Consider the following 14450-nt stretch of genomic DNA (forward strand, 5'->3'; position numbering starts at 1 on the left):
TGAGGCAGTGAAGAAAGTAGAGGAAGATGGGTCAATGTTGAGGGATGATAAGAGGCTCCCAGTGGGTAGTAGACTTTTGCCAGTACAGAATGATAGGTCTACGAATTAAATGTGCTTCAGTAAGACTGGCTTTTTGGTGTTCATTGCCATGGTTATCAACTGTAACGCTGAAATGGAACGTAAATCACAGAAAATAGGTTTTGTTGTGGCAGCTGCAGAGAAGTACTTGGGTTTACGAGATTTTATTGCAGAAGAGTTACAGGGAGTGTTGAATGGGAGTGTCCCGTTCTCCCAGACCGTCGATCAAATAGGGTGGTGGGTTTTTAATGAATGTAGGGTTAGTTGGCAGGCTAATTTGTTTTTTTTCCTTTTTCCTCTTTTTGCGTCACAAAGTATAATGGATTTATACTCCAGTCCAGTTGGTGGTGGTAATGTACCATTAATATTGAATGTCAACAATCGTTAAACCCCACCAATGAAGGATGATGAAATTCCACTCACCCGTAAACATGCAACACTTATGCAGTCTGAAAAGCTCTAACTCCTGACTCCCTGCTTGCTCACAGGGAAGTCACACAGGGAACGCTGAGGGCTTTAAGATCAGCTCTCTTCTGAAGCTGACTGAGACTAAGGCCAACAAGAGCCGCATTACCCTGCTCCATCACATTCTGGAGGTAACCCTATCATAAATTTTAGTGCTTTTCTGAGGATAAAAACAACTTTGGTCAGTGCTCCTCACAGAAACCAAACATACTTCACATGGACAATGAAATGAAAGTTGGAAATCATAAATAAACTCATGACTTGTTTACAGGAGACAGAGCTGAACCACCCAGAGCTGTTGAACCTTCCTGACGACATTGAGATTTGTGAAAAGGCAGCTGGGTATAAAACCCTTTTTATTCAAACAATTGTTATGAGCTCTGCAATTGCTAAACAAATGATTAAATTACATTAAAACATTTGTAAATATTGCCTTTTATCCATCAGAGTCAACCTTGACTCCATTCAGGCAGAAGCCAGTGCCTTAGTAAAACGACTGAAAGAAGCGGCAAAGAGAGTCGCCAACTCTGTGGACGATGTAAAGGAGCAGTTCGAAAAGGTTATTGAGGTATGAAACCAGTCAATTGTATTCTATTGTGGTTTCCTCCCAATAATGACTTTTTTTAAACTCTTTTGGAGGTCAACTGTACACTAGTGTTCTTTAAAAGGCAATGGTTCAACCTCGTTTCCCTCCCCAAGGAAAACCTGGAGGCCTGCCTGGATTTGGAAAAGCGGTTTGCAGAGATTGTGAGGAAGAAGGGTGACCTGGCACTCTACCTGTGTGAGGATGCAAACCAACTCTCCCTGGAAGAGCTCTTCGGCACCATTAAGACCTTCAGGGGGCTTTTCATCAAAGCCTTAAAGGTCAGAGGAGCACATCACTAATAGACGGAATTCCACAAGTTTTGATAAATGTTGATAATGCATATTGATTTCCATCACTCGTACACTAAAAACAGAGGTTTGGTTATGAAGTTGCCTCAAATCGTATTTCTCAATGTTCTATGTATGTTCCTTGTTCTATGCACAGGAGAACAAGAGCAGAAAGGAGCAGGCTGTGAAGGTGGAGAAAAGGAAGAAGCAGCTTGAGGAGGAGGAATCCAAGAGACAGAAGGGGGAGAACGGAAAAATAAGTGAGTTCTTCTGATGGTCCATATCTCCTGTCTGTCAGGAGTCTATGTTTTGTATTCTCACTAAGACGATAGAGTAGCCTGCAATGTGGTATCTTAATACATCTCTCTATCCTCTGTCACCAGTCCGGAAAGGACCCCCGCCACAGGACGATGGCTGTATTATCGACCACCTCCTTAATGATATCCGGAAAGGCTTTCATCTCAGGAAGACCCGGCCCAGGTGCGAAACGGATAGCCCCCTCTCTTGTGAAATGAATAGGGATACGGGCCAGCCTGGTAAGGACAAGACGACTCTGACCCTGTCCTGTCTCCAGCTTCACTCCTATACTGAACCATAACCAGGCTTCGCCGATATATAGTACCAGTCAAAAGTTTGGAAACACAATTCAATTCTTTAACTTGACTAATTTCTACATTGTAGAATAATAGTGACATCTGTCGTGTCTTTGGCTATGGCAGATTAAGTGATATGAAATGCTATTCTATAAAGTAATTTCTCCGTAATGAATATTACCTGATTGAGCTAATCATGTAAATGTAATTAACTAGAGTCGGGCACCGCAAAATAATATTTATAGAGCTTTTATCTTCCGAATAAACTCTTAAAGACCTAGTAATATTTTACATCAATAGCAGTCAATATTAATCGTCATCTTAATTCAGTCTCATCTGAAAGTTGTAAATTCTTGGTTATCTGTACAAACCCTGGCTAACAAGTTGAATCAGCAATACAAAATTGGGTGTATTTATTTACTAAATACCTAACTAATTACACATACACATAATTAAATCATAAGTTGATTACAAATACGTCATAAAGGAAAACGGGCGGAACAGATATGACAGCTTGTTACTCAAAAGAAAAGGGGCTGGGTTTGAGTGAAGGAGCAGGAAGACTGAGGAACAAAGGGCGAAGCTGTGCTATCGTAAATACAGTATCTTATGCATTCTAAATTACCGCCCATTTGGAAAAGGAAAATGCAATAAATATTTACTCTGAGCTGCGCTTCAGTAGGTTGGTGGTAGATGGAAGGCCGTTTTGCCCAACCGAGTCCTTTGAAGAATGTCTCTGGTGGTCAATTGGATACGTTGTAGTAACATCGTTGGGTGATAGACGGGATACTCTGTCTGTTCCTTCTTTACCCTCGTTTGCATCTGCTGTTGTTAACTCAACGGCTAGGAGGTATCACTTCTGTAGTGAATAAGAGTTCAAAGTTCATACCATTCGCAACCAAAGCTCACGCTGTTGGCTTCATTCTGTAGTTATTATCTGAACCATTCTGACATAGGACCGTCGTCCTCACGTCCTCGGAACAGGAGGTTATATTGTGGTCAAGGGCCTATATAGGAAGGGAGAGGAGGGCGTGTTTGAAAAGTTTTATAGCCCATGTCCCTTCACAGGGGCGGGCCACTGATTGAGCATAGCCCTAACCTTATGAAAACCCAAATCTCACATTTTAGAAGCTAAAATCACATTTCATCCCATCATGAATAATTTCATATTCAAACATTTAAATTGAACAACAATTCTATGTGCATCCGATAACCCTGTGTAGACTCTCCACTGTAGAGTTTGTCATCTTATCATTGATGAGAATGTCTCAGATGACAACCAAACTGACAGATTTGCCTTGACAGCTTTGCCCACTCTTGGCATTCTCTCAACCAGCTTCACCTGGAATGCTTTTCCAAAGGTCTTGAAGGAGTTCCCACATATGCTGAGCACTTGTTAGCTGCTTTTTCTTCACTCTGTGGTCCAACTCATCCCAAACCATCTCAATTGGTTTGAGGTCAGGTGATTGTGGAGGCCAGGTCATTTGATGCAGCACTCCCTCACACTCCTCCTTGGTCAAATAGCCCTTTACACAGCCTGGAGTTGTGTTGGGTCATTGTCCTGTTGAAAAACAAATGATAGTCCCACTAAGCGCAAACCAGATGGGATGGCGTACCGCTGCAGAATGCTGTGGTAGCCATGCTGGTTAAGTGTGCCTTGAATTCTAAATAAATCACTGACAGTGTCATCAGCAAAGCACCACCACACCCCTCCTTCTGCATACTTCAAGGTAGGAACCACACATGCGGAGATCATCCGTTCACCTACTCTACGTCTCACAAAGATCTCAAATTTGGACTCCTCAGACCAAAGGACATATTTCCACCAGTCTAATGTCCATTGCTCATGTTTCTTGGCCCAAGCAAGTCCCTTCTTCTTATTGGTCCTTTTAGTAGCGGTTTATTTGACCATGAAGGCCTGATTAACAGTCTCCTCTGAACAGTTGATGTCGGTTACTTGAACTTCATGAAACAGTTATTTGGGCTGCAATCTGAGGTGCCGTTAACTTTTAATGACCCTATCCTCTACAGCAGAGGTAACTCTGAGTCTTCCTCTCCTGTGGCGTTCCTCATGAGAGCCAGTTTCATCATATCGCTTGATGGTTTCTGCGACGGCAATTTTCCGCATTGACTGACCTTCATGTATTAAAGTAACGGACTGTCGTTTCTTTGCTTATTTGAACTGTTCTTATCATAATATGGACTTGGTATTTTACCAAATAGTGCTATCTTCTGTATACCACCAATACCTTGTCACCAACACAACTGATTGGCTCAAACGCATGAAGAAGGAAAACAATTCCACAAATTTAAGGCACACCTGTTAATTGAAACGTGTTCCAGGTGACTACCTCATGAATCTGGTTGCGAGAATGCCATCATGGCAAAGGGTGGCTACTTTGAAGAATTGCAAATATAAAATATATTTTGATTTGTTCAACACTTTTTTTTTTGGTTACTACATGATTCCATATGTGTTATTTCATAGTTTGTTTTCACTATTCTACAATGTAGAAAATAGTACAAATAAAGAAGCCCTTGAATGAGTGTGTCAACTTTTGACTGGTACTGTATATTAGGGGGGTAGATTAGCTTTAATATTGCGGATGGTTTGTGGCTTCCATCAATGTAAATGTCTGCTTCATTTCCAGTCTCCCATATATTTTCCCCTAACTCTACCATACCTCCCCTAATTGGAGTAAACTAATGGACAACAACACTTAGGCTTCTACTTCCAGCATATACATACTATATACATTTTACAGACAGTGTATATTTTACAATAGTTGTTTTGTTTTTAATCCCTTCAGCTACTTTCAGCCCCTCCACTCTCTCTGACCACCATCTAGTTTTGATTCATATTTTTCAACTCTGTGATGTTTCACAAGTTCTGAACCTTTCTATTCTCTAAAGTTTCTACAAATTGTAAATTAAAGAAACATCTTTGCTAAGAGTTATTACTCTATTACTTTTTAAATAATCCTCTGTGCTTATTACATTTGAGCTTTATTGCAGCCACTACCAATTACACCTGCTTAATTTCATCGAATGTGTGCTTGGTTGTGCTTCTTTGTGTATTTTATTTAACAGCACTTGCCAGATTTAAACATTGCCTGCTTAATTAAGAATGATGGGATGTTAGGAATGCCTGGTACAGTAGACCTGCTCTTCCCCTCTTCAAGCATTAACAGAACCTCTCACCTGCAGGATCAAGTGTCAAGCCTGTAAAAGAAGATGTCGAAGCCTCGGTCTCAGAAGTCTCCAGCACTCCCCTTCCCACCCAACCCCAGGCAGAGGAGAGGGCACCAAGAGAAGGAGTGAACGGATTCCCCAGCATACCCAAAGAAATATACCCCCAAAAAACAGCTTTGTCAAAGACTAACCGGCTCCCAGCTGAATCCCAGGATGGAGGGGAGCCTCTGCGACGCCTCCCCACAGACAATTCGCCACCTCCAGCAATACTAGGAATGGATGTCCTAAATAACACCCCAAGCCCCTCTACCTTCACAGACCTGGCTGAAATCAACCAGAATGTCAACAGTGGCCTGGTGACGGAGGAATTGATGCCTGAGTGCTCACAGAGCAATGGAGAGGGTCAACTTAATAGAGCCTGCACACTGGCTGTCGCTGATATGGACATGATTATAGAGCGCAAGCTGATGGGAAAAACCATTGGCCAAGATGACGTTGAAGGTGAGAGCAGCAGCATGATGGTAAAGACTCTTAGACCAGTTGAGACTGGGGATGACATGGTGGTGAAGATAGTTACACCCTTATCCTGTGCCACCAACGGACAACAAGACACCAATGGGAACACAGACACCAATGGCAACAAGTGTTTGGTCAGTGCGGTGCAAAGCGTTGGAGTGGACTCTAAAGATCTGCTCTCATCGGTATCCGAAGCTCTGCCTTCTTTTGAGTCGGGACCCCTAACACCAGAGGATAAAAAACAGCAGAAGCTCTTTATAAGAAAAAAAAATAAGAGTAATGAAGGTAATGTATTAATTCATTCTAATAAAGATGTTTGGAACTGTGGTCTCCTGATGTGTATGAAAGGGAGATGTTGTCCCCTTTTTTTATGTGGTTTTATTGCATTTTACTTAATATATAGTGTCTGATCATTTGGTGCTGTTTTTAAAAGTTAAGATTTAGCATGAATGTACTGTTTTTGGAAACCGATCTTAAAAGCTTCCCATTTACATCTTATTGAGTCCTTTCATGATCAAATAGTTTGTTTTTCGTGTTTTTTTTCTTTGACTCTCTAAAGCACAAGGTAACACTGGAAAGCGACACCCTAAATGTAAAAAGGGGTGTGTGTTGCAGTGAGGTAGGTCAAACGACTGGATGGAAAACTAACTGTTGCAAGAGGGACATTTTTATTCAACCCATCAGCACCAAGCCATAATTTCAATTAACAGACGTGCGTCGGTCTAACCAGGATCTGGTTTAATCAGATTGTTTTGTCCTGCTATTAACACTGTCCTCTTCAGTAAACATTTTTAAAATCCCTGGTAAACAAATTGTAATAATCCTAGATAAAGCACTTTGTCTGGCATATTGGCTGCTACTTTATGCCCTTTTGTCAGCCTGAATCTTATATCTTGACAAATCTTAAGATCAACCTGACACCTCATAAACGCCACAGTTGAACATTTATCATTTATATCCAAGTACACTTCAATGTCATACCTCAGTAGGAAGAACTTGCTTAGCATTTCTGCTCTGTGTGTAGTCTTTTTGAAGGAGTTTGTCTTTGTTTCCTGTACCTCCGTACCCATATGTTGTTGAACTGCCCAACCTCACAACAACATAAACAGCTAAATGGATTATTTAACCTACTAACACAATTACTTTTTTTGTGCTTCCTGTAAACTGTGTTGTTTTGTAAGTCTGTCTTTGCTGAAAGATGTTTTAATTTAAATTAATTTAGTGCTTTAATGATTGATTCAACCAGTAGCACTATATGATTATTTTGGAAATGAAATGGCATAAGAAACATAATAAAAGTCCATTCTCACCCCTGCCAAGCCTCTTTCTGATCCATCAAATGCAATCGTAACTACAAATGTCGGGATATTATCGGCATACTATTTTAAAGTCATTGGTATGTCATTTTTATTCCTTCAATCTATTAATTTCAGTCTGTCCTCTCCTTAGGCGATTCCCGGAAGAGGAAGTCAAGAGGGAAGGAAATGTTGAGATGATATTTTTTCTTCTCCCATACATGGTTTGTGCACATTGCAATGGACTATGTCTACGTTATATTGGACTAAATTGATTCCTCCAAGATGATATCGGCATGTTCTTTCTTCCTTTGGATGATTTAGAGTTCTTAAATATTGAAATCAACTGAAAAGCTGCCATTGTTCCCTGGCCAGGTTGATTTGTAGCCGACCAAGAAGCTGAGTCATGAACACGTTCCCATGCAGCCTGTTATGTTCCATTAGGCTACTACTGTCTGTGGTCTCTGCACAGCCGCAATCCCAGCAAACCTGTCACTTTTGAAATAAATAAATGATATGTTGAAAATAATAAAATTCCCTTTTACATTATGGATTATTTGAACATCTATGACAGCTGAGTTCATCTGACTCTGCGGAAGTAGATAAAGGGCCACATTCCAAAGTATCCCTTTAACTATGGTCTGTATTTCGCCTTGCAGTTCATGTCCTCTGCCTCTTTATAACCTGCAGTCAGTCCACGTGTTTAGGGTCGAGCATCTCTGTTAGGGCTTAAAATGTGAGCGGGGATTCGATTACTGGCCCGGGTTGCCCCACTGGGAGCAGTTTGCAGCGGGTTAAAAGAGATTGCCTACTGTAGGCTAGACTAAGCACGTGGAGTAATGAGTAGGTCTGTGTTTTCACATGTGAAAGTGATTGCTTTTGATAAAGGCATAATCTGCAATCACAATAAACTAGTTTTTGAAAATTCTAACATTTTAAGGGAAAAATGTTTCTGAAAGATTCACCATGCTGCCTTGTCGACAACATGACAGTGGCACAAATTACTGTTAGATTTGAGAAGGGCACTCCTCCCTCACAGATTTGTCCCTTTCACGCCATGGGTCATAGACCAGTGCACCGCGGCTCAGGTTAATAGAACTTCCTCGTTGTTTACCAACTCCGGTCTTCAAGTACCCCTAACCGCACACATTTTCATTGTAGCCCCCAGACAAACACACCTCATTCAACTCAAGGGCTTGATGATTAGTTTACAAGTTGAATCAGATGTGCTTGTCTGGGGCTACAATAAAAATGTATACTGATGGAGGACTGGAGTAGGGAAACACTGTGCTAGGGCAACAAGCAGATAAGGCGGTGACGTAGGAAGGCCAGGATGTCTCGCTTCCTCTTCCGTCTCTGGTGAAGCTCTTGATTCACCTGGCTAGAGGTTATGCGGTGGATTTCCAGCTGACCAGTGGAGTCCAGCTGAGGCCACTATGAAGAAGATGGGAGATCACCCGGAACCTAGGGTGGAGATGAAATAGAGTGGAGGTATCTGAGTAAAGTTCTGTCAAGATAATGTCAAGTCGAATTTGTGTCTCTGCATGCCTGACAGTCAGTCAGTTGCTACTCAAAGCATAGTCTACCTCGGTAGAGTGTTGCATGGTGATACACTTGGCTCCTACTTCGGTTGACAGACTTGTTCCTGGCCCCAGCGATGGTCAGCAGACTGCACCAAGGGGTGAAGGACAGCAGAGGATCTGATAGGTGCTCAGCTCTCCTGCAATCGAAGTGTTGAATGCAGAATAAAGCATATTTCATGGTGATTAGGTGTCAAATTACTCCTTGCCAATAGTTGAGAAGAACATCTGTGGCTAGGCTAGTCCCAGATGTGTATGTCCACTCACCCACATCTACTAATCATAGAACAGGGGGTCAAAATGTTATAGAAAGGATGAGTGAGAGATAATTTACCATCAGAGTAGGAGTGCTGATCTAGGATTAGGTTGACTCTGTCCATATAGTATTCATTATGATCTTAACTTTAGCACAGTGGTGGCTGGTGGGAGGAGATATAGGAGAATGGCCTCATTGTAATGGCTGGAATGGAACGGTATCAAAAACACCAAATATATGGAAACCATGTTTGACTCCATACCATTTCAGCATTAAAATGAGCCTGTCCTCCTATAGATCCTCCCACCGGCCTCCACCTCTTTTGAAAATTCTTAGTCTGGCGTGTTCTCTTGGGTCACAGTGAACAGTGTACATTAATGAAATATGAGTTAGTACTGTAAATCCATATGTTCCAGCTAGCTGGCTTGCACAGGCAAATTAGCTAACATGGGACACCTACTTGTATCACCTGTTATAGATTAACTCAATGACAATGAGCACCCACATGTGCTCCAGTAAAGTTGCCCTCCAAGGCCACCACTCTGTGATGCCAACTTAGCAATTTTGTTGCTAGATTTAGCAACTTTTCAGACTACCCTGTCAACTTTATTTTTTTCAAACAGCACCTAGCAACAAATTTACTTTAAAAATTTAGTTTAAACTTTTAGCAACTTTTGAAGTGTCTCAAACGCTAAAATGCACACATTTTACCTCTGAATGACACAAAACGATCTTCTCTGTCAAACACTCAGTCACAACACACATGCCTGTGTGCAAAAGTGCATTGTGATTGACATCAGCAGCAGGCGCTTAGCTCGTGCACAGGCAGCAGCAGGCCAGCAGCAAATTGCAAGTCATTGTTGCATGACTGCAGCAGTAGTACGGGTTTCTACGAGCCAAACCCAATTATTAATATAGTTAGTCACGAATGTTTGACCTTGAACAGAACTTACATCAATCAACATGCCTCAATCAAAAATGTACAGCCAGAAGTACAGAAAAGAGTGGGAGTCTGTACCTGAACAAATGTCAAATCACATTTTTGCTGATATAGCCAGTCAATTTGAGTAACGTTATTGTGTATTCTACGTAATGACGCAAATTTACGTTATCACGCAATGACATCACAATGTCATTTAGCAACTTTTAGCAACAAATCAACCTGCCTCTAGCAACTTACCATGAAAATTAGTTGGCAACACTGCAACCACTCCTCCAGTGGGAACTCCTACAGACAGACACACAGTTTGAGAGCTGGGCAAAATAGACAAATGTTGCTATCTTATCACTTTACAAGGTCCCTGTAACACCTAAAGATTGTTTTAGATGCCATTCCCTCAGGTGTTGCTATGTTATTCAGGAACATGTCAAAACCTGACCCTCAGAGCCTACCTTCTATTGACCCTGTTGACTTATCAGTGGGAAAGATTTGTTTCTCTTTTGGTCCATTCAACAACAGAGCGATACAAACCTTGTTTCAGCAGGATGTTGTATCTATACCTTATGTCATGCCTTATTGGAATGGATTTATTGATAATATCTGTTGGAAAAAAGTTTGGATGTTGCCACACATACCTACATGTTAACCAAATTAAGGAAGTTACCTTTTAAATGATTCGCAAATATTATCCTGCCAACCACTATATGAAGAAATTTAAGTAAAACAACTCAAATTGCTCCTTTTGTAATGTAACATTTTGTTGCATGTTTTTTGCCATTGTATTGTAACGACCCTGGGTTTATAACCGCGGAAATCGGCTCTACCGTTTGAGCATGCTCTTACCGCACAGTCGATAGCGCGCCGGACCTCGGGCTCGAAGGTCGAGCTCCTTGCTGTTTCATTACAGTATGCATTTAAGAAAACTGTGGCAAGACATCAGTAGGTTTATAATTGAACACTTTTATGAAGATGTTACACTATTATGGAGAGATGTACTGTTTGGATTCTTTACATACAATATAAATAAGCTGAAACATTTTTACGTAATTAATTTCATTATTCTTTTGGCCAAATTTCATATACACAAATGTAAATTTACAAACAGAAAACCACATTTTCGTACAATACAAAAAGAAATTGAACTGTATTTTAAGACGGTTAAATGCTCTACTAACAGAAAAGCTGTTAGAATTGTAAGTATATGTATGAGACTTACAATTCTAACAGCGTTTTTGTTAGTAGAGCATTTAACCGTCTTAAAATACAGTTCAATTTCTTTTTGTAGGATACGAAAATGTGGTTTTCATAAAAGTTTTCAATGTTGCTTTTCATAGCTTGCACTTCCGTCACTGGGTCACGTCATGCCATTGTTATGAACGTTTTCAAGCCGCCCTCTGCCAGCGGCGCCATAGTGGTGCCCAAAAGTCGTGATAGACGGAAGCTAATGACTGTTTCATCTAAATTACACTATAGGGGAATGGACATATGATGACATTGCTAAAGTAGGCAAATGTTTTGTTGGAAACAACTTTGCCATTATTATCAAGTTATCGCTATTCATAACTAGCTACAATAGTGATCCCCTCAAGAGTAGCTCATTACAGTTCATCATTCATATAGCTTGCTAGATAGATAGCTGGCTGTGCTAGAAATGATAAAGTCATGCTAATAGTTTCATGCACCTTCCAAAATTACAACACAAAAGGACACTTACCAAAGGCTGTTCGTCTATGTGCTCTTGGTTGTGAAGGTAGTTAGCTTAGTGAGGGAATGCAAAATAATATATACAGTACCAGTAAAAAGTTTGGACACACCTACTAATTTTTTTTATTTAAAATTCTAAATGTATTTATTTGTACTCTTTTCTACACTGAAGATTAACAGTGAAGACAAAACTATGAAAGAACACATATGGAATCATGTAGTAACCAAAAAAGTGTTAAAAAATATTTGTTATAGTTGAGATTCTTCAAAGTAGCCACCCTTTGCCTTGATGACAGCTTTGCACACTCTCAGCATTCTCTCAATCAGCTTCATGGGGTAGTCACATGGAATGCATTTCAATTAACAGGTGTGTCTTGTTAAGATGTAATTTGTGGAATGTCGTTCCTTCTTAATGCATTTGGGTTGTGACAAGGTAGGGGTGGTACACAGAAGATAGCCCTATTTGGTAAAAGACCAAGTCCATATTATGGCAAGAAATTTCAGCACAAACAAATGTTTCACAGAGTTCAAGTAACAGACACATCTCAACATCAACTGTTCAAAGGAGATTGTGTGAATAATGCCTTCATTGTCGAATTGCTGCAAAGAAACCACTACTAAAGGACACCAATAAGAAGAAGGGACTTGCTTGGGCCAAGAAACATGAGCAATGGACATTAGACTGGTGGAAAGCTGTCCTTTGGTCTGAGGAGTCCAAATTTGAGATTTGTGGTTCCAACCATTGTGTCTTTGTGAGACGCAGAATAGGTGAACGGATGATCTCCGCATGTGTAGTTCCCACCGTGAAGCACGGAGGAGGAGGTGTGGGGGTGCTTTGCTGGTTACACTGTCAGTGATTTATTTAGAATTCAAGGCACACTTAACCAGCCTGGCTACCACAGCATTCTGCAGCGATACGCCATTCCAATCTGGTTTGCGCTTAGTGGGACTATCATTTGTTTTCAACAGGACAATGACCCAACACACCTGCAGGCTGTGTAAGGGCTATTTGACAAGAAGGAGAGTGATGGAGTGACCTGGTTTGGGAGGAGTTTGACCGCAGAGTGAAAGAAAGCAGCCAAAAAGTGCTCAGCATATGTAGGAACTCCTTCAAGACTGTTGGGAAAGCATTCCAGGTGAAGCTGGTTGAGAGAATGCCAAGAGTGTGCAAAGCTGTCATCAAGGCAAAGGGTGGCTTTTAAAGAATGGCTACTAAAATATATTTTGATTTGTTGGTTACTACATGATTCCATATGTGTTAATTCATAGTGTGGAATAAGTAGGTGTGTCCAAACATTTGACTGGTACTATATATACACTACCGTTCAAAAGTTTGGGTCACTTAGAAATGTCCTTGTTTTCGAAAGAAAAGCAAAAAAAAAAGTTCATTTAAATAACATGAAATTGATCAGAATACAGTGTAGACATTGTTAATGTTGTAAATGACTATTATAGCTGGAAACGGCTGATTTTTTTGTTTAATGGAATATCTACATAGGCATACAGAGGCCCATTATCAGCAACTATCACTCCTGTGTTAGCTAATCCAAGTTGATCATTTTAAAAGGCTAGTTGGTCATTAGAAAACCCTTTTGCAATTATGTTAGCACAGCTGAAAACTGTTATTCTGTCACGTTCTGACCTTAGTTCCTTTGTTTTGTCTTTGTTTTAGTATGGTCAGGGTGTGAGTTGGGGTGGGCAGTCTATGTTCTTTTTTCTATAATTTGGTATTTCTGTGTTTGGCCTGATATGGTTCTCAATCAGAGGCAGCTGTCAATCGTTGTCCCTGATTGAGAACCATACTTAGGCAGCCTGTTTTCACCCTTGATTTGTGGGTGATTATTTTCTGTTCTGTGTTTTGCTGCACTGTTCAGGACTGTTAGTTTTTTGTCATTTTTGTTCAAGTGTTCGGTATTTGTATTAAATACAATATGGACACCTACCACACTGCGCATTGGTCCTCAACTTCTTCAACCAACGACGAACGTTACATATTCTAATTAAAAAAGCAATAAAACTGGCCTTCTTTAGACTAGAATACGTGGACAACTACAAATACCTAGGTGTCTGGCTCGACTGTAAACTCTCGTTCCAGACTCATATCAAACATCTCCAATCCAAAATCAAATCTAGAATCGGCTTTCTATTTAGCAACAAAGCCTCCTTCACTCACGCCGCCAAACTTACCTTAGTAAAACTGACTGTCCTACTTCGGCGATGTCATCTACAAAATAGCTTCCAATACTCTACTCAGCAAATTGGATGTAGTCTGTCACAGTGCCATCCGTTTTGTTTTCCAAAGCGCCTTATACTACCCACCACTGTGACCTGTATGCTCTAGTCTGCTCTAGTTGGCTGGCCCTCGCTACATATTCGTCACCAGACCCACTGGCTCCAGGTCATCTATAATTCTATGCTAGGGAAAAGCTCCGCCTTATCTCAGCTCACTGGTCACGATAACAACACCCACCCGTAGCACGCGCTCCAGCAGGTATATCTCACTGGTCATCCCCAAAGCCAACACCTCCTTTGGCCACCTTTCCTTCCAGTTCTCTGCTGTTTGACTGGAACGAATTGCAAAAATCGCTGAAGCTAGAGACTTACATTTCCCTCACTAACTTTAAACATCAGCTATCTGAGCAGCTAACCGATCGCTACAGCTGTACATAGTCCATCTGTAATTAGCCCACCCAATCTACCTACCACATCCCCATATTGTTTTATTTACTTTGCTGCTCTTTTGCACACCAGTATCACCACTTACACACCATAATCTGCTCATCTATCACTCCAGTGGTAATCTGCTAAATTGTAATTACTTTGCTATTATGGCCTATTTATTGCCTTACCTCCTCATGCCGTTTGCACACACTGTATATAGACTTTCTTTTTTTCTATTGTGTTATTGACTGTACGCTTGTTTATTCCATGTGTAACTCTGTGTTGTTGTTTCTGTCA

General features: G+C 40.8%; 1 protein-coding gene and 1 long non-coding RNA gene across 2 annotated transcripts in view; one reads left to right on the forward strand and one right to left on the reverse strand.

Moving 5' to 3' along the window:
• The window catches only part of LOC135508259 (inverted formin-2-like), a 30637-nt gene extending 23074 nt beyond the window's left edge, over window positions 1-7563 (forward strand). The window contains 9 exon segments of the mRNA XM_064928323.1: window positions 567-674; window positions 815-885; window positions 991-1111; window positions 1243-1407; window positions 1574-1676; window positions 1800-1952; window positions 5217-6002; window positions 6277-6336; window positions 7167-7563. Coding sequence (XP_064784395.1) covers window positions 567-674; window positions 815-885; window positions 991-1111; window positions 1243-1407; window positions 1574-1676; window positions 1800-1952; window positions 5217-6002; window positions 6277-6335 — 1566 coding nt within the window. The 3' untranslated portion in view covers window position 6336; window positions 7167-7563.
• LOC135508261 (uncharacterized) lies at window positions 6367-11590 on the reverse strand. The gene is made up of 4 exons (XR_010450775.1): window positions 11503-11590; window positions 10029-10076; window positions 8599-8732; window positions 6367-8476 (listed from the first exon to the last, which is right to left on the reverse strand). It is a non-coding gene; the product is annotated as an uncharacterized LOC135508261 (long non-coding RNA).
• Between the last annotated feature and the right edge of the window lie 2860 nt (window positions 11591-14450).

This window comes from Oncorhynchus masou, chromosome 21 (assembly GCF_036934945.1).
Source record: "Oncorhynchus masou masou isolate Uvic2021 chromosome 21, UVic_Omas_1.1, whole genome shotgun sequence".
NCBI classification, from domain to species: Eukaryota; Metazoa; Chordata; class Actinopteri; order Salmoniformes; family Salmonidae; genus Oncorhynchus; species Oncorhynchus masou.